This window comes from Platalea leucorodia (genome assembly GCF_965183815.1).
Source record: "Platalea leucorodia genome assembly, chromosome: 7".
NCBI lineage: Eukaryota > Metazoa > Chordata > Aves > Pelecaniformes > Threskiornithidae > Platalea > Platalea leucorodia.
In genome coordinates this window covers 31,184,193-31,205,548 of record NC_138829.1, presented here as the reverse complement: position 1 = coordinate 31,205,548, position 21,356 = coordinate 31,184,193, and the positions used below count along the sequence as shown (strand labels likewise).

Below are 21,356 nucleotides of genomic sequence, written 5' to 3'. Positions count from 1 at the left end.
CAGAGTTCAAATGGACATACATTTCTGTGTATCGCACATGGATTCATGACCTAACATTTATACAAGCTGTTCTCTCCTCCTACAGGTTTCTCAAGGCCTCTGGAGCTTTTGAGAAAAGCAGAGGGTTGAGAGACAAAAGCAGATGGGAGAAAGAAGTTAGCAAGTCAGCTAGCACTAATGAATGCCTAAGACTGAATAAAACAAAAAAAAAATCTTTTTAATGTTATCAAAAATGTTCAGCTGCAAAAAGCTCCTCTTCAAGTTACATTGAAAACCGCTTTAAAAAAAAAAAAAATCGGTTGCATAGCTGATCCTATTTATTCTTTTGTCAGAAAGGAATCTGAGGACAGAGCTGCAAATCATTCTGTTATGGTGGTATTCTCCCTTCAGGTTAAGGAGTCTCTAATACGTCCAAGTCAGAGACATCCCCCCAAAAGCAAATACTCCTTGACCACCAAGTGAAATATTTATTCTAAGGTGTCCAGTACTCTCTGAAGTAGAACGGAGTGTTTCACCTTAAGAGGTTATAAATGTCACCCTGTATCTTTTGTGATAGAAATGAACAATTCTACAAGCCACGTAATAATTAAGCTGGCGTTACCTTTATTTTTATTTGAAAGATCATCACTTTTCAAAGGATTAATGCCATTTTTAAAGAATAGGGCAATATCAATTCTTTTGAACTTTGCTAAAACAGATACAGTTCCTAATAATACTTGGTTTAAACGAGGCAGCCTTTAACCCACACAGCTAGTGGATTGTCACTATTAAATTCCTACTTGCAGTCTCAGTTTTACAAATATGTATATAAATTCACAGCACTGATCCTTTAGTTTCAAAAGTTTTAAATTCTATAATAAATCCATTAATTTGAATCAATTTAAAATGAGAGCATCAAAAGTCTCACAGCACTGATAACATTTAAGTAACAGAACACTGTAGATATCCTTCATGTAACTGAAGACAACTGTGCATGTTGTTTGCATATGACAATATTAAACGGTTGGAGTTGCTATTTGCTGTTTGTTAGAGGTCAATAGCTAACAACCATCGATAGCTTAGGGTCCCAACAAAGAACATAAAGTGGAGCCATATGCTTGTAGGAATCAGTTCTCTCTCCTCCAGTTAAGAGACCATATGTTAGAGATTTAGTGTTACTCTGACAGTGTTATAGCACTACATACAATCAAAGCCAGAATTCTTCTACTGCCAGATTAAATGCCCTAGCACTGCTCCTAGACACTGCCTGTGCACTAGGATGGGTTGGCCAACAGTTGGCCTCCCCAGTTATTTTGCTTCAGGAAGACTAGACCAAATCAGCTGGAACACTAGACATGACCTTCCAGAAGGAAATATTATCAACACCAAATTCAAGATGTATGGGTATTAATAATAATAAAATTAAAGATCTCCTAAATAAGGTTCTAGATAAAAAAAAAAACCCCAGGCCTCACTGGTATCTAGTCAGTTTGATGTGCATCCAAAGAAATTAAACCATAGCTGCTGTTGAAGTACACATCAACAACTTTCAGTTTACTGTTTTCAGCAGACTTTTACAGCACTGAAGTCAGAGGTTCAGTGATTCTTTAAAACAAGAGCTTTATGACCTCAGTTACCTCACATTGCCTCTTTTTCATGACTAGGGATCTCACCAGAGTTAATTTAAGTTCCTTAAATTCTGTAAATATTGAAAAATAGAAGTATTTCGTTGCTATATGTGCACTTTCACAAACTCTAGATGAATTCTCTTGTGGGGGGCCACTGAGATATCCAGGTAAGAGGGAGGACTAAAAAGAAAGCATGTTGTTTCCCATTAGCATGTCAGTCAAAATTAGAAAACAAAGCAATGTATTTTTACATTTATAATGTTTTGTAGCTTAAGCTATTTATTTTTTAAAATCTATTAATATATGCCATTTAGTTTGCATAGGACTCAAGAATATGCATTCTCTGAGTATTAACAGAGCAAGTCTTAAATATGGAACTTAAACCTTCATTCATGCTTACCTCTGATGTATCATTTAAAAACAATTCCAGAGTCTTCTGGTTTTGTTAATTTTTTTCTTTTAAAAAAGTTCTTAAAAACAGAACATAAAAAAAATATATATATATATATATACACACACACACAGAGTAGTGAAACCAAACATAACTAAAAGGTAAAGTCAGTCGTATTTTCATGCCATGTACCTTATCTGGGAGGAAAGAGTCACGCTCATTTTCCCAGCAGGATTTGTGCTGACCAACTTATCTGTGTGTTTACCCTCCCTGCAAAAATACCAGTTGCTCAACCAGGATGCATTTGTTTGAGACACCTTTTATATGACATGGTAGCTAGAAGGAAGAGCAGTCAGCACTGTGTGACCAAGCAGCTTTCCACTGAGCGCTATCAGTTTTAAAATAAATCAATCAACATAGGAGAAATGGACAACCTCTGATAATGTATCCTCAAGCCCACAAAGTTATTCCACTAGGAAAATCTACTAATTATCTCCTGGCAAATAAATTCTTCCTTAGGATTTCTAAATTAGGGAAGGTTCTTGATCAGGGCTTGTTACACCCTTTTTCAGATGTATTTGATATTTATGTAGATAAGATGCTGGACTACAGTCACCAATCATCTGCTTAAGATATTGTAGTTCCTACAATAAAAAACAAGATGGGGAGTAAGTCTGTTAATCAATCATACCCTAAATGCTAAATGTATTATGAAACACATTTAGGTATCTTTCCATTCAGGTTCTGAGCGCAAGCCCTTTGGGTCTTACAAAAGAGAAGTAAATCAGTCCTTTCATAAGTTGAGGTGTTTTTGCTAAATGAAAACATTTATTTCAGCACTATCATTTTTTCCCCATCACCAGTACTACAGCTCTTCTGTTCTAAAAACAAAAAACAAATAAACGTTTTAGCATGTTATACCCCACAATAAATAAACTAAGACTGTATTATAGATTATTGCCAATATTCAATAAATGAAGCCTCACTACAGCATTTGATCTGCTATGCATTAGTGAACTAAGATGACAGTTAGGATTTCAATTAAGGAAAATAAGCAAATATTTTTGGTTTTACCATTTCAATTTTAATACAATTCAAAAAAAAAAAAGTAAATGTTATGCATGGCAATGTTTATTAAACAATCACATTTCATTTAAGCATTAAAATGCAGCAGTCTGGAAAAGCTGCCAGAGACAATGTTTGGCTTCAGAAAAGGCGATTATGAAATTACTTCCAATAAAATTCAAATACTCTGTCTGTTGATTAGTTGAATGCTTTAGACTGGAAGGAACAAAAAGTGCAAGTCAGCTGAATTTACTTTCAAAAGTAAAGTCTTAGTGTCCTACAAGCAGTTACTGAAAGGCCTCACCTCAGTCTTCATGATAAAGGACAAAATTCTCCAATTTCTATACAATTATAATTTACTGTAACATTTCAAACAACATAACATTATTACTAAAACAAAATTACTTTCAGAATATAACTGCAGTATTCTGTCTACCATGAGCACCTTTTTTTCCTTTTTTTTTTTTAAATCTAATTTGTTTGACATGAGATGGCATGAGATACATTCTCACTGCGAAACTGGAAACTTACATGGAACAATACAGTTACAACCACTTATAGGAACATGTTCCAGCTTAAGGTAATTTATACTTAAACATACTACTTTTATATGAAAATCAAAGATTCGCACTGTGGTATTCTGTTTCTGCTGATACACTTTCAGGAAAGTGACTCATCACAGAGTAGCTAAATGTTGACCTGCAGCTTAGCCTTTTGCAAAAAGATTGCCCTTCTCTGCATCATCTTTATTGGAGGATTTGTAAAGAAATGGACAAAGGTTAACAGGTAACATTTGACATATGGGCAAATTTTAAGCATTTAAAAATGGTATTTTTAAATTTTTGTTTTAATTCAACACAATTCAGTGGCAGTTTGAAATAAAAACAGTATCTTTCTGGCTCCTAAATCATTTGAGAATCACTTCATATACAGACATAGTGAAAAACAGTGTAATTATTATAAAGGTTCTAAGAATACAACAGCAACTTTGAATTTGTTCTTGTAAAAATCTTTAAAAATATTGTAGAAACATGTTCTTATATGTGGGTACTGCTGCTTGAAACTGAACAGTTGGTTGACATCCAGACAACTATTACAATTTTCCAGAAGCAAAGCAGCTTATAAGCATAATAAACAAATGGTCATTTTGCTAAAATTTAGACCTAATTTAGTAATTTGTAGAATGACACTTTCAAACTGTGCAACACAAAATAATGTAGCCAACAGTAACATACAGGTACACCATTTAATATTTATTATATGCATTTTATATACATTATTTTTCAACAGCTGTACTTTTGCTATGTGGTACAATCTTAAAAATTTGCTGATTCATAGTTTGTAAAACAGAAACCTTACAAAACTCATCAAAACTCGCAAACTGATCAGAAAAGTTTTGTGGAAGACTAGAAAAAATACTTTATTGTATTAATCATGCATTACACAAACAAAATCTTTAGTTACACCATAAACTGAAGCACATCTGAAAATAAAATAAAAGCAGGGAATAACTAGTCAAAACACAGCAGATTTATGAATCTTGAATCAACTACTTTTGTATTCTATTTGAAACGCAAATAAAAATATTTTTCACTCCAAAAGTTCTGAAACAAGATTGTTTTTTGGAATCAACTCCACTCCAGGTACTTAACCAGAGGAAAAAGAAATTCTTGGTTTGCAACTTTAGAATTATCAAATGTCCCATTTTCTCATCTATTTTAGAATGTTCAAAGAGTGCCATAATAGATATACAGGGCCCTTTAACACACTACATAAAAGGATATAAAGACCAACAAAAAGTGAAATAAATAACAATAGGCCATTAGCAAGATGGGTAATCCTTGATAAATAAACTCGTAAATACAGTAAGATGTACAAAATATCACATAGTGATAGGATGCCAAGATTAATTTTTTTTTTTTTTAAAGAGTTCATTTGGGGGTGTTAACCCCTCTGTGTTTCATTTGAACACATTTTACAGTCCTTTATTTATGAAGACAGTTATGCGATGATGATGAATTAGCATCCTTATGCAAGGACTTAGCTGAGCTGTATTAGGCAAAAGAAGGGAAGAGTGTGGTTACACGGCAGCGGGTCAGTGAGATCTCTGTGTTTTAGGGTTCTATAATGCAGAAAAACATTATCAATACAATCTTGAGCACTGTTGTGACAGGCTAAATATATAAAAAGACTTATAAAAACTAGAATTTTATCCAAACATTTTGTGCAACTAATGCTAAAATATTTTAAGTTAAATTTCCTTTTCTTTAAAGCAAAATAAAAGTTTAAAAGGGGAATCTGTGGCATTCAACTGATAAACAGAAGATTTTACTAAGAGATGAAAAGAAAGCTACTCTTGGAGCTCACTTCCCCCCACAAGAGCACCACATTCCTAACCCTAAGGCAGCACACAGAGTCCAAAATAAAAGTCTTTTGTAAGATCAGACTCCACGTTTGCTTAAAGACACCTAAAGAACAGACATACGCTCAGTTCATATCCAGTCAAGGCTACAAATACTGGTTTTCTTTTTTGTATTTCTCCCCACCCACCCCCAAATACAGTAATTACAGTTAAATGAATGAGCCTGACATTGTTCAAGATGTGGTGACTTTTCACCAACCTATACCTGCCCCACATAAGAGCCTTCACCCAGGCAGATCAGATGTAGTGTCTTATTGGTAACCTTATCATTGATGGCAGTGACGCATTCCCTCTTTTTTGTCCAAACAGACCTGCTGTTATGATGCAGGTTTGTTCTGCTATGTCACACAAATACTTTGGCAAGGGCATCAGCTCCTGCACTGGCAATATATGCTTTTGACGGATGAAATGCTACATCATAAATTGATTCATCCAGCTTTTTCCTATGAGCTGTTATTTCTTGCACACATGTTTTGCTGTCCAAATTCCATAACCTAATGGAACAATCATGGCCTGTTCAGGGGAAGGAAAAAAAAAAAAAAAAAAAAGACAAAAGACAAAGTTAGATTTGTCACATACTTAAGTGCATCACAAATGCAAAATTTATAGAGCATACAGAAAATGAAAAGACCCTTACTTCCAGACATTAAATAGATTCCATTAGGATCTACAGCTAGACTTGTGACAGCATCCAAGTGAGCAACCATAGAATGGATCATTTTACCTAAAAGCAAAATAAACAGTGAATTTCCTGTGAAGTATTGTTTCTTTTAAAAATAACATTCCCATTAAATGCAATATAGCGTAACATGCTTATTTAGATTCCCATAATATCTGAATGATATAATTGTATTAGAAATTTTTAAGTTTCAACTGCAGACTCTTGTATAAGCATAAGGGTAAGTGACACACAACTCTCAAAAAGGCATTCCCATTATAAGCACTCTTTTTATCCACCTGGCACCTTTACTGGTAGCAATGACAATGAAGACCAGTCCTAAAATGACTGGGTGAGAACCTCAATTTTTAGTCCCTTAACTGTCCTAATACCTGCCCTAGTAGAACAACGTGTTGACGAAGCTTTGTAAGAAGAGACTTACTGAGTCATACCATGACTCAGCTTACGCTGAATTTTTTTTTCTTCCAATTTTGGTAGGATAACATGCAGGAAGTGACTGAGAACTTGACTGATAATTTGATGAATGGGAAATTTATGTTTGTTCTTACAATTATTCCAACCTTTTTGTCATGACAGACTCTGTAGTTTTTCCCTAGACCCTTCTTTCCCCTCTTTTTCCCAGATCCTTTTCTGTTTTATAAACTTGATTAGCAGCTTAAGTATAACACAGGATTCCATTACTACCATGACTTTAGGGTTATTTCTTGCCCTAATAGGTACTAAGCAATGTTCTTTACTACTGAGAGTTGAAAAACATAACTGATACATGCTTGGAGTTAAAAGCATGGAAATCATGAAGGTATGTCCATCCAGATTTACTTTAAACATATTCATACATACAAGTTAGATTCTCTTTGTCCTTACCCGTTTTGTTGTCAAAAAATTTGATGTGTCTATCTTCATGTGCTGTAATAGTTACAGGAAGTGTGGGATGACTTACTACCTTGTTAATATGATTATTTGATTGTACACCTGAAAATAAAATAAAAAAAATTCACCCGCCTTAAAGAAAGGATTAAAGTTAAAATGAGAATACTTCAGCATTACACTTTAGCTTACTACATTAACTAATATTATACAAATAACATTTTAGGCAAAGCATCAATGAATCTCCTAAGAAATAAAGAACTTCCTGCTTTACAGGATGGGGCTAAGCCAGGTATACTCCAGCCAAGGTACTGTAGGGGTAACGCTGTACAAGTGGTTTATACACATGAAAAATTCTTGAGCGAGCTAGCAAGCAGACCAAGGAAGTACTGCAGGGCAGCACTAACCAAGTAGAAGCAAACTGTGGTATCTATATGTTTAGCAGACACCTCTTACACCTCCACATCAAAGAATACATAGAGTCCGAATAACTGAAGTCAACCTAACCTATCAGATTCTGTCAGACATATTTATGTCTTATTTCAACTTCAAGAAACAATGAATGGTTTAGAATCTCTTTAGAAACTTTTAGAATACTCTTTAAAAAAGATTTTCTTATCTTGATATGCCAGTGTTTTAAGGCTTGTTCTCTTAATTTCTGTGCTTAAGTTTTCTTGATTCCATTTAAGATTCTCTCTTCAAACTAGAAAAGGTATTTGTCCAATTTGTGATGTTCTCACTGTCAATGCCAGTTTTTGCACAAGCTACCTAGAATATAGCTTTTACACAGTTTTGTAACCTTTGTTGAAGTCTTTATATAAGCTACATAATACTGTAAGTATAATCACTAAGTAAAGTGGACTACTTGGAGGGGAGAAGCAAATTCTCCCCTTGCATCATTCTTTTAGATCTCATTTCAAAGGAAGGAGTGACCAGAAACTGGAGGGTTTCCTTATGGAACACCTTCATAGGTTCGAGAAAAGAAGGCTATTCTATCTAGAGTTTCATCAGATCCATACAATTGTTAAAGAGCTACATCTAGCACCTTATTTGTAGGAACAGTATTTCTAATATTAGAAGTTCCACGGGGGAGTGTTTAGTCACAACCCGTGCAGAATTCTACACTGAACTAATATTCTGCTTAATTCACTTATTTACTTATATTAATAACCTCCATATCAAGGCTATAATGAAAACTGTGTTTTAATATGCAATTCAGACAACTGAATCTTAAGAAACCTTAGCTTAGAGAACCAAAACTGTTGCTTTCACTATCTCCAACTGCTTTCAAATCCTGCTAATCCACAATCTTTTCCATTGTATCTGTTCCAAGCATCTTTAAGCATCTAACCAACTTTCAAACTGCATGATGCAAGAGGGGTGCAAAACTTTTTCATTTAATTCACCATATAATAAAACTTGGATAAAGGCACCTCATCCAAGATGGATATTTAATACAGAAGAGCTTTACTTACCAGATTCTATTTGTGATGAAAGCATGACCACTGACTGGGATGTTTCTAAATCATAAATGACTGTGCTGCCAGTGTTAAAAGATGCCACCATATGAGCAGGGTCACAACCTATAAAGTCAACTGATGTAGGTATTCCATGCTCTAGAAAGAGAAACAATTGTCTTTAGAAAGAATGAAACACTTAAAATTCTTGACAGTTTAAACATTTAGTTTGTTTTATTCTCACACTTTAAAGAAGAAATTCACTCCCTTCTTTAGACTAATGCTACAGAATCAGGATTACTTAATTAAAAGAACTTTTTCCCTTTAGTCCCGTTACTTAGTTTTGATAAATGGATATAAACGAGCCTAAACGCATCATCAGCTGCCTCATAACAGATTTTCAAAACCACTGCAAAAACTTACCTTTCTCTCCATTGTAAGTGCAAATACAGGGCATTTTTTCTGGTGGGTTCCATAATCTAATAGTGCCATCTGCTGAACAAGATAGTAAGTGATTCTTTACACCACTGTAAGCAAGACCCCAGACTGCATCTGTATGAGCAATTAATGTGCCAGCTAGAACGTTTGGCTCTGGAAAAAAACAGAAGTTCAGAAATGAAACCTTTTTAGCGAAGAAACATTAAGTAAGTATTTCTTGTACTTCAATATAAATTAAATGCCACATAAAACTGTCCTATATCCCCCCCAGCCCTTCCTGTTTAAGCAACAGCTACAACATGACGCAGGAGGTCATTTTGCACAACCACTGCCAGCTTTCTCAAAAAAACCCAAAACAAACACAAAAAAAAAAAAACCAACCAAACAAAAAGCCCCACCAAAGCAAATCAACCAGCCAACAAAACCCCAAAACCAACTATGTCCTTTTTTCCAGAATGATACAGGCTTGTTACCACCTTCTCACTGAGGCACTTGTTTCTTCCCTCCAAATTCATCATCTTAAAAATGCTTGGTGACAGCCCTTCCTCTGTACAAGGTGCAAAAACACCTAACAAAATTGGCTTTCCACTTAAATGCTGATGCCTAGATGCCTAATGCTGTTTTTACTCGGCATACTCTGACACAAGGGCATGCTCTAAAACTCTCAGGCACCCTAATAATTAAAATGAGATTATTTCTGTTGTGGAACAGGTAAACACATTCTTATTTTCCTCTCCCTGATACTTTATAGTTGTCTTTTATAGAGGGGTTGGGTTTTTAATCTACCAGGCTTTGAGTAGAGAAGTGAGAGAAAAAGATAAATGGAAAGGAATAAAGCCAGATAAATCACTAAAATTTAGTTTTGCAGGAAATTAAAAGCAAGTTGGTCTTACAACCCAAACCCCTGCTAACAAGCTTTAGGGAGGAAAAACATCCTATTAGAGCGCTCTCTTTTAAAAATAACTTTGTCAGTTGAGTAGGGAGAGTTCTGTCTGAGGCCCATGAAAATTATACCAACAATCATACCTGCATGAACAAATCAGACCATTTTTAGTAATTAGACTATACTGAGTAAATTTTTAGCAGGAAGGCACAATTTGAGCTATATATTGGTTTTAAGGGACAAGGTGTAGTGGTCTTCCTAAATCAGTGCAAGACGACACTGCTTCCTAAGCCTCCCCATCTCACTGTCACAGATTATGCAGCCTGAGTGTTGTATTAGCTCACTCATCATACTGACACAAGGGAGAGAGGAAGAAATCTTGCCTGTGTCCCATTCAAACTTCAGTCAACCATGGAACTGCACCCTTAGAATTACACTAAACACAACATGCTGATCACCGTCAATGGCAGGAGAGTGATGCGCAATTTTCCAAGCAGTTATCAGCTCTTTAATTTTAGAGACATTGGTTATGTGAACTGAGATGCAAATCAGAAACATGGAACTTTTAGAATTTGAGTACACTTATCTTAGTTTTCTGAGAATTTCTTATCAGAAGAAATAAATAATCATTCAAAAATTTGGGATTTTGGTTCAAAGTAGTAAGCATACTTCTTAAAAAATTAGAGTTACGATTAAATTTTTCTTCTTTTCTCAGAAATCGCCAGTCTTCGTATTACAGTTCTATACGAAGTATGTCACCAAAGCAAGTGGGAATAAATAACTAATGTTTACCCCACTCAAAAAGTTGAAAACACACAGTTTAGTTGATAAAAGGCAGTTACATTTCACAAAAGCTCTAGAAAGCAGATTAGCATCAAGCAGAAAATTAATGTTGAAGACAATGGTCATGAGTTGTTTATCTTTTAAATGGTACTTACCATAGGTATCATATGGATCCACATTAGGGCTAGGCATGTTCCACCACTGGATGGTTGCATCAATACCACCACTGAAACACTGTTCTCCATTGGAACTAATTGCCAATGACAATACAGGTCCACTATTGGGAGACAGAGAAAAAGAAGTTTATTGATACTGCCTACAGGACAGAAGTGAAAATTAGCTACCTACTTTAAAAAAAAAAAAAAATTGGAATGGATTAAGTAGTTAAAAAAAAATTCAAGCTCCAGAGACACAATTCTGTTAAAACCTTTTTTAAATCTCAATGAGTGATACCAACCTGTATTAAACGATTCGTAACAAATTAACTAAAACTATCCAAATTCAAGCCATTCAAAGAACATCATCTTATTTCTCAGAAGCAACAGTAACTAAACCTACAAACGGTGAGTTTTTACAGTGCATCTATGCCAATCTAATAGCTAGCTGTCCTGAAAGAGGTGGCTGTAGCCCCCCTCTCAACTATTTTCTCATCCTATTTTAGGAACTGACAGTAACCTATGCCCCAGTAAACTGGTTCAGAAAAATTATCCCAAAAAGAGTACTTTTTGGCCAAGGTTAGACTTTTACTGGTTTAACTGTTTGCTGTGATATCAGACAAGCACAAGCTGTAGCCCAAAGGAGGCAGCAGGTCTACTCCTTTGGACATGCTACTAAGTCAGGTTTAACTGTATTGTAAAAACATATGCCCAAAATTAGATGTCTGGCTCACTTGACGGGCCATGCTCAGGATATAAGGAGTTCACTGGTTGTTTAAGTGTGAATGAGCAAACTAGAACTACATATTTGAAGATGGTGAAAAGGAAGACTATTGGTTGAATTCACCTACGTATTTAGCAAAGTGAAGAACGAAGCTGGGCTGAAAGTGAATGTTGCCCAAAGCCTGCCTGAGGGGAAAAATAGGACAATTACTTTGTTAATCAGTCTCATTGAAAGTCACAGGGTAGGGATCAGTTCTGTATCAGAACTTCCCCAGACCTTACCTTTTGGTATTCAGTAACAAAAGCCCAAATAATAGCCCAAATTTAAACAGAGCTCTGAAGGAGAATTCCATTGGTCAGAGACCCTCTATCACTCAAAAGAACACTTGTATTTAAACATGAGGACACATTAGTCACCCAGCCCTAGGGAAGAGTGTTTTACACTTTAGCTAATAAGTGCAAACATAAGACATAAGGGAAGGAGAAGGATGACAATAGTATGTGTAGTTTTCCTAATACAAACTACAAATATCTTTGTTTGTTTGTTTGTTTGTTTGTGGGGTTTTTTATGTCAAGGCCAGCACAGGAAGTGTTATCCACTTCCATGCTTATCAACGAGCTCTCGTGAAGCTTACCTGCTAACTAGATTGGAGACGGGATCTTTAGTTATATAAGCAAAATACACTCAAACTACTGTGACTGGCTACGGACTGCACATTTTTGCCTTGCCTTCTTATTGGAAGGAAGCAGAATTCGAAATTAGCAACTGAACCTCAGGCAGTAATAAAGCAGTTAATGCGAGTTGAAAAATCACTAGGAGTTTTACAAGTCCCAGCTCAACTTGCAAGTTTTACTAACATTGTTTAATTCGAGTTAGCTTACTGTGACCATTTGCCACAACAAAGATCTTTCCTTGTTTCAGACTAGTTTGTGCAATCTGCTTTCCCGAGATCTTGGGTTGGACGGCAATCAGAAATGAGAATATTTGTTACAGTGTGTAATGAACCACCATCTGCACACAAAGCAGGCAAACTTGAAATGGGAAAGGAAGAAGCCTGGGTTGACACTGCAAGGGAACTGACTATAGCTAACAGAAGTTTACTCAGGTATTAATCAACTTTTTGATTCATCTCACTGAGTTTCAAGTTCCCCCAGACCTCAGAGGCAAATATATGGATTAATACCCATGCCCTATCTACTACTTTGGCCTATTCTGGCAATGAAATTTTCTCTCTTATTCTTGTTCAAGCCCCTAAAAAAATTTAGAACCCTCCTAGTCACTCCTGATTTTTCACTCATTGAATCTGCATTCAATAGGGTTGGTTTTTTTTTTTGGTCCTGGTGATTGCATCTGTACTTTTAATTTTTCAGACCTGTATCTGAAGATCCTAGGTAAGACTAATAAATTCTACCTTATTTATCTACTTCACAGATTATACATAAAATCCACAGTCCAAGACATGGGCATTACTCAGATGATTTCATTGTCTTCTTCTACAATCTCTCCTTTCCATTGCAACTAACCACATTTGCCACTTCCTTTTCTTCTTGTTTTATCATGGACTGTGCAATTCATGACAGGGACTCAGTATTTACCTCTTTTTACACAGTATAATGGACCTTATCTATACAATGTAAAAATAGAATACATTTGTGGCTTTTAAACTGAAGTGTCTTATGAATCCATGAGATAACGACAATACATTTATCAAGCATTAATTATGTCAAACACTTACATGTGGGCCCTAAATGTATAGATGGGTTCTACATCTAAAGAGGCACTCCTGAAAGAGAAAGGAAGAGTTATTCTGCTACATGAAATCTCTACTGAAAAACTCTAAAAACATTTAAGAGTTTAATCAATTTCAAAGGCATTTAAAACACAATTGATGTTTTATAAAACCCATATACTTGCTTTTTGGCAGGAACCGTTTTCTGCAAATTCCAAAGTTTTAGAGTATGGTCCTCAGAGGCTGTAACCAGCACAGGCTCTACAGGATGAAAAGCTAATGCCCGCACTCCATCAAAATGACTGCGTAGCGTATACTTCGGGTTCCATGTCTTTCTGAAGGCATCTTTATTAGCTGGCAGCTTAAAAAGAGAAAAGGAAAGGAGTAATTTTATCTTGGGTTTAAAAAATATGTATAATATATATCTCCCCCTATTTTACGAAAACACACTATTTTTGATTCACCTAATACATGTTCAATCTTAAGCTTGCATTTATCTATTGATCCATTTATATACATCTGTAACTCCCTCTCTGGCACGCAATGTAGCCTGCAAGTTTTTCTATCGTAATAGTTTCTTATGTCCCAGAGTGGAATGGAGTACAATGATGAATACACAGACAAGATGCCTTGACTTTCAAAAACTGGTTTTAATCCTTTCGTGCAATGATACTTTAATTATTCTTCCCTGAAGAAAGATAAAGGCTTTATTGCTTATCATGTTCTCTGCACCCAAGGAAGAGATTACAACTGTAAAAAGCTCATTTATCACTTAAATGCAATAAATATGAGCTTCAGGTCCCTAGTGAGTGATCTTCCTCAGATGAGTAATTGACTGAGAATGACGGGAAACATACATAATTCTTGAATACTTCTACACCTGAAGGTATGTACACAGACACAGGTAATTCAAATTTCAATAAACATTTGTCATGATTTTAAACATAACATTACATATAAACATTTGTAAAGTCTTTAATGAGTTTTAAGTATATTCATGAGACAATAATTTAGTTACTATGTGAAGCAGCATATACAAACTTTATGTTTACATATTGTGAATATCCAATTCATACTATTAACCTATAGACTGTTAGGCTGAAATCATATACACTGATTTTTTTTGTTTAATTCTTTTCCCCCCGTCCATGTTTCTAATGAATCTTGACATCCTTACTACAAGAGTAAGAGAACAACTGACACAGCTTTAAAAAGAGATCCTTGCAACCTCTAAGAAAAAAAAAGAGCTAACCACTAGTCTATATCCAAAAAAAATACACCTCAGAAAAACACAGTCAAGGACTTGGAAAAGGGATTTGCTGATCACAAACAATAAATGTGAGATATAAAATGGGCCAGAGGTATAATGGAAAAGAAGTAAAATGTGGAGAGGAGGTGGCTTCAGATAAGCTCATAGGGGCATGAGGTTAAGATGTCCTACAAGTACTGCATTACGGGTACAAGGTAAGACGTGGTCTTACTGCACTGCAGATCCACAGTTACTTGGAAACAACTTCAGAAATTAAGAACTATCAAGAAATTTTTAACCTGAAGGAACATTGTGATGGATAACTAATAGCATCTGAATTTCAGTCTCTTCAGATCCATGACAGGACAAAGATTCCCTTCTTAAATAAAAATATCAAAAAATCCTTTCCATCTGTGTTATTTGATACTTCAAGTTTATCTTTTCTGACACATGAAGAAGTCAGAAGCCACCACGCATTTTTCAGATATGCTTTAAAAGACAGCAGATATGCTAAGAGCACTAGGAAAAGAGGACGGGAGAGGAAGCAGGGAAACCAAGTGACAATTATGGTCAATCACTTCTCATTCCTATTTGGTGAATGATCCAGTAAGAAAGCAAAAACTTACTTCTATCTTTTGTCTCCTGTATCAGACAGATATTAAAGCATGAAATAACCTCTCCCCACACACCTCCCAAACCAAGCTGTAATTAAAGCGCCTCTAATGAAGGGTCTCAATGAGAAAATTTTGAAAATCCAACTACACTGAAACAATAAGATCATCTACAGGATCACCGACACTTTCAAACCTTCAACAAATCTGTGAGGTACTGCCTTCTGCTGCAAATTCCTTATTAGCTCAGGCAGTATTTCATACTTGCATATTTATCACCTCTATTCTCTGCTTCAAGTTTCCCAAGAGCAAAGGCAACTCCAAGTTCTATTCTGCATCGCTCTTTGCACAATAAAAACTGTATTGCCAGGATTGTCACAAGTACCACAGATTCTCCTGAAACAGTTATCAGCTGGTGTCAGTTGTATTATTCATTGTAATGCTTCCTGAGTTTGTCTTGGCTCACCTGTAAATCTCTTCCTTCTTGGAATAAGCAAAATGGCTACACAGTTTTATGAAGAAGTTGTACTTCACAAAAGAGAATAATAAATTGCAAAGTTGCAACGTTGCAGCCAGTCACGACATTTTCCTCAAAACCGATCTGAAAGTTGCTTCTGAAAGTCTCTCACAGGCCATCCTCTACAGACCAACTTCCCTACACTACTAGAGTTCTTGAAGGAGACATCACAAATTCCTTCTTTTACATCAAAGACATTCTTGCAGTCTCTTTATCATAGAAAGAAGTATGGCATATATTTGCCACTGTGGCATCAGAACATATTAATGATTGCATTACTTTGATCTAAGATACTTCTCGCTCAGCATCAGCCTCTGACAGTAGCTAAAAACATCCAAAAATGCCTAAGAAAAAGTACTAAAATACTGATGCTTCTTCTCACTCTTCTTCCAGACTGCTATCATTTCAGCCCAGGAACTTCTTGTTCCTTCTATGTATATAGTAATTCTTCAATGGAGAGCTAATTGGAGAACAACAGGTAACAAGGAGCTATAATAGAGATACAGAGTATTCTGCTACTACTGGAGTTGTGCAGATACTGGAATTTATGCTATTAATTGTGACTGATAATCATTCCCATGGCATTAAAAATAGCCAAGAATGGAGACATGCAAAATACAATATTACAGACCAACCCTAAGGGTCACCATACCAATTAGCCCATGCATTAATTGTCCAGCATACAGGCCGACTTAGGATTTTAGTGGGCAGAGGAAAGAAGGGTGCTTAACAAATATTCTACATTTTTAAAGGAAAAAAAAAAAAATCAGAAAATTCTATGGTTATGAACATGTGCCTTAAGAGCCACATGTTGTCACGTTACCTTTATAAATTTAATGAAGGGCAAGTGTGACCCACCAGACCTTGATACTCCAAAGTTCTGAACTCGGGAACAGGACAGACACAGAATGCAATGCAACTGCAAAAACAATTTGTGATCTGATCTCACAACTGGAGCTGCCTCACTACTGAAAGTATACCATTTAGTTTTTTGATGCCTCACACTTACTGTCAGTAAAATGGGAATAACACTTAAAGAAAATAAAATAATCAACTGACAAGTTCAGAAGCTTGATCTGAGATTCCAAACTGCTTTAAAATAAATATTTTTCCTCATGCAAGCTAGCATTAAACCAAACTTTTCTTAATTCTTTGATGAAGATACAGACAGAAGCATTTAGAAGTTATTCAACCAAGTAAATACAGCACTATTTGTAAAACAAACCCCCAAACTATTCGACTTCATAATTCCCAGGGGAATTTACTACTAGTTAGGAGTAGTAGTTAGGAACATCCAGTTCTAGATGTTTCAAATTTAAGCTGCCTTAAAGCATTTACAAGTGAAGCTTTTGAAAAACTTTTCTTTGAAGTCCAGGTGTTCATAGATTTCATTGAAACTTAAAAAAAAATTATAATCTTCTAAACAACGGTACATGAACCTCAAGTCAGACACATTTTACATGTGATTACACAAGAGATTTAGCTAGGCAGAAGGCTAAATCCTGAGAAAGTTAAGATGCAAAGAGCTGAAACTGAATCCTGATATTAAGTTATCTGATTTCCCAGAAGTGTTATGTCATTTGAAATGAAACAGACAACCTGAAGATTAATCTTTACTGTGAACAGAACGATCTATTACAAATTTAGAAAGTACTCCAAATATTTAAAAAAGCCCTTTCATTTATTTTTATACACTCCAGTAATAGAAGGATGGACAATTAACGTTGTTTGTTATTCAGGAAATAGAACTATCTAACATAACACCCTGCAATAATGGAGAAATATAGCTCTTACTTCATTACAGCAATTAATAATCCTACCAGTTATAAATACTGAAAGACTACTATGATGAAAAAAAAAAGGTGTATAGTCACACACAAGTATTTTCAGACCCTGTAAAAAGCTATAAACAATTTCTTTCTTCATTGTGCAGATTCTAAGATTTTAATAAAATCCCTAGTAGTGGTTCCCATTACAAACACCGTGTATCTAACTTGAAAAGTTACAGAAACACACAGAGAGGTACCCTACCAACAATAATAATAAAAACAACAACAAAAAACAACCCACCACAACCCAAAACCACAAGACACTTTAAATACAATACAAAACATAAGACTTACCTGAACACTTCCCTAACCAGCCATCAAATGTTAGTAGCCAATGAGAAATTCATATAACACTATTGGTAGTAACTTAATGAACAGGAATGTCAGAACACTCCAGATTATAATAAAAATACACTCTAAAAGCTTACATCTGAAATATACTACTATATATAATCTATGCTGTTAACACTACATAAACCCAAAGGGGAGAGCAAAAAAATAACATCAATATTTGTGTTTCATGCCATGTCTTCTCAATACTCCATATCAGTGTATAATTGCCATTTTTGTTCAAACAAATTCATGTTAAGATGTCAATCTGTATTTTATGTCATAACACATTCCCCCAGTGACAAAATCTGAATTAAATTATTTAAGCAGAAAACAAACAAGTCATCTCCCTTTATTTTGATTACTCAAATTACTTAGCCCATTCACAAGGTGCTCCCTCCTCCTCCCAAGTAATAGTTTTTGCTCATGAAACCTCTGTTCTCTGCATCTATAATGTTCAGGGTGGGGGAGAGGGGACCCAACTATTATTGATTAAATTAAACTGTATAAAGAATTTTAAAATAAAATTGCACTTACATCATAACTATAGTCTGCATCATTTGTTACTGTCAAGTCTGCAAGGTCTCCAAGGCCCAGTACACTTAACAACACATCATCAGAACCCATAATAAATGACTTGCCTCCTCCGGGTGGAAACGTTATTGGCTCAGCTACAAAGAACAAAACAGTTTCTTTAAGTCTCAATGTAATAATTCAAACTGATGAAAAATTGCATTATTCATCACTTAAAAGCAAAGCAGTGTTTAAAACTGAACTTGTGTGTACTACGTACTGCCCCAACTAAAAAGAGAGCATGACGACACGCACACATGTGCAAACACACACACATATATTAGATAAACAATTCTTATATCATGCTTTGTCATTTGATTTCAACTTACTTTACAGAGGTGTTCGATACTACTGACAAGTGACTTGACTGACATTACTTTACATTGCAATATCAAATGTACGTCCTAGGTCTCCAAATTCTCGGCTAAATACTGCATTCACTACACCATGCTATCTGCCTTCTATCCATTTGCAAATAAGTCTCTGTGCTTTATACTAGTCAAATATCTCTACCTGCATGTGTAAATACTCTCTCAGGCTGAAGGCCTCCTGCAAAACATCTTTCTTCTACTTTGATTTTTTTCAGATGATTAAAAAAATGAAAACATCTGTTCATGGATTCCCTCTCTTACTTTCTCAGCATGATTTTGGATTCTAATTTAAAATACACTCAACTGATATTTATCTTAGCTAGCTGTGCCTTCCCCAAATAAAAATTTAACATTTCTGTTAATTATTATTTAGAATGAATACAAATTATATAAAACAATTTGTTCTCAATTCACATCTGAAAAATAAAGTTTCAAATAGTCCCCCGTATTCTTTACACTCTGCAATCTGCTTTAATTCTCAGTATTCCCTTCTGTGCAAAAATTGGGACACTTGTCAGGTAGAGTACTTAAACTTTAGCTATGTGTGAACTTTAGCTAAGTGCAAACATCTGCAAAATATGTTAAATTGTATTTGACATCTTTAAAAATTAAACTTGCTTGACTTCTGGATTTCACTGATTTGGCAGAGAGAGTTATGGTCTCACTTTAACACCACCCTTTGTTTCTAATCCTTTCAGAAAAACCTTGAAACTCGGAGAAAATGAAGTTTCCAGATCTGAAAAACATCCATATCCGCTTTTTTGTCTTACAAAAATAGTTCCAAACGAGAGGATTAATAATCAACACATTCCTTTTTTGAACATGCATCTTAATTATTCTGTATCACCACTATTGGAATGGTAACCTAGTTATGTCCCACTCCAGCTGGAGAAAAGTAACTAAGACCAGGTGTAAAGTTATAGATGTCTGGCATCATTGCTATGGTTATGCAAGAGGAGCCAGCCCAGCTAGATCAAAAATCACTTCTCAAGAATAAAACAAGTTCTAATGCTTGAAAACTACTGCACTATTAAAAAATGTAATACTAGCACAGGCAACACAACTGTACGTGAGAACCTAATAATATCATCTACGTAAAAATAAAGACTGCTGTTCCTACAATTGCATAAAAAGAGCGAACAGTATTCTAACTATGCACAATCATCTCTTTTTGAAACATCCACAATCCACACAAAGGTCTTGACTCATCAGAATGCTACATTAAATTAACAGCCCAAAATATCTTACCATGCTCTTATATGAATAAGCTTTTCATTTCTGTTAATATTTTACTAAAACTCTCAATTTGACAGTCTATTCCAAACCACTCATATTTCAGAAAAAGCCATATTCCTAGAAAACACTTAATTATTTTCCATGTTCCCAGCTATTTCCCTTATTATTGGTTTTTGGGGTTCAGGCTTTTTTTGGGAGGGTGAGGGAGTATCCAGTCATCCATGCTTATTAGATGAGATCAGAATTTCTAAGGATTGATTTCTTACTGAAAGTGTCTGAGCTGAGTATAAAAGGAGATACAAACAATACTTTCTGTGAAGCAAGAAAGAAAATAACATGACAAAAAATTATCTGGGTGAACGTAAATTTTGAAATCCTCAAATGAATAACGATTAGCCCCTCAATTACTTCAGAGACCAAGTTTTTCCCAGTTCTTTTCTAACAGAAAAAGAGTGGGAGAAAAAAAAAAAAGAAGATAAAAACTACGAAAGAAACAGAAGGTGGTTGGTTTTTGTTTTTTTTGGTTGGTTGGTTGGCGGGGGGGAGGGGGGGGAGGGGGGGGCTTTTTCCTTTTCTTTTTCTCTCCTGAAGAAAGACTCCAATACTTTTTACTTTTATTTGGAATTTCCAAAACTGGCTCGCTTCTACTGTCTTGACAAAGTCCCAGCCTCCCAAATACAAGTATCCATTTACAAGTCAAACCTCCCAAGTCATTATAGAACAGAGCTGCTGATCACTGGGGAAAGGAGGCAATATGCTCATTTTAAACTTGAGGACACTTTCCATCCTTATTGTGACACTGTGACTCCTATGTGATCTTTAGGACAGGCCCACAAGGTTTAAATAAGCCCCTGAACTTGTCAAACTAATTGTTTGTGAAATTAATGTCATCTGACCTTAACAGATCAACTTCCATATGCTTTTATACTAAAAATGAAGCACTATCACAGAAAAACACTACCACATTAGGAGTCTCTATTATAAATTTATCAAGCTTTATTTGGATCAGAGGTGAATATCCCTTTATTTAAAGCTTCAAAATTAATGCTATCCAAAATTCAGAAGCCTATTTCTCACTACTAAAGTTGCCAATATGTATAACTACATTTTAATTTATTTGCACATATTATTTTAAAATAAGATATTCAAAGAAGTCTAAAAAATGGTTGCAAGCTGTTTTTATAAAAAAGGCAGAAAAGTAATACAATGAATGATGCGTGATGGTATAGTTACCAAAAAAAGACCCGCAACTCTGAATATCAAAAACATTGCATCAAGATATATGTAAATAATAAATTTAAATAAATTTCTCATTGAATGCTTTTCATCTTTAAAAAAAATCCAAGTACTTTTCTAATACACACAGTACAATATTATCCTCATAGCATAATATATATGTTTAACTGAGTTTGCAATCAATAAATACCAAGTAAAAATGTA

At 35.1% G+C, this 21,356-nt stretch overlaps 1 protein-coding gene across 4 annotated transcripts in view; it reads right to left on the bottom strand.

The window, feature by feature from the left end:
- Nucleotides 1–4,969: 4,969 nt before the first annotated feature.
- The window catches only part of STRN3 (striatin 3), a 63,166-nt gene continuing 46,779 nt past the window's right edge, over nt 4,970–21,356 (bottom strand). For all 4 annotated transcript variants that reach the window (XM_082318529.1, XM_082318531.1, XM_082318532.1 and 1 more), the window contains 9 exons: nt 18,274–18,407; nt 13,386–13,561; nt 13,207–13,254; nt 10,748–10,869; nt 8,912–9,079; nt 8,507–8,647; nt 7,029–7,136; nt 6,123–6,209; nt 4,970–5,998 (listed from right to left, as the gene is read on the bottom strand). In XM_082318529.1, the coding sequence (XP_082174655.1) occupies nt 5,829–5,998; nt 6,123–6,209; nt 7,029–7,136; nt 8,507–8,647; nt 8,912–9,079; nt 10,748–10,869; nt 13,207–13,254; nt 13,386–13,561; nt 18,274–18,407 (1,154 nt within the window). In that variant the 3' untranslated portion in view covers nt 4,970–5,828. The remainder of the gene's footprint in view (nt 5,999–6,122; nt 6,210–7,028; nt 7,137–8,506; nt 8,648–8,911; nt 9,080–10,747; nt 10,870–13,206; nt 13,255–13,385; nt 13,562–18,273; nt 18,408–21,356) is intronic.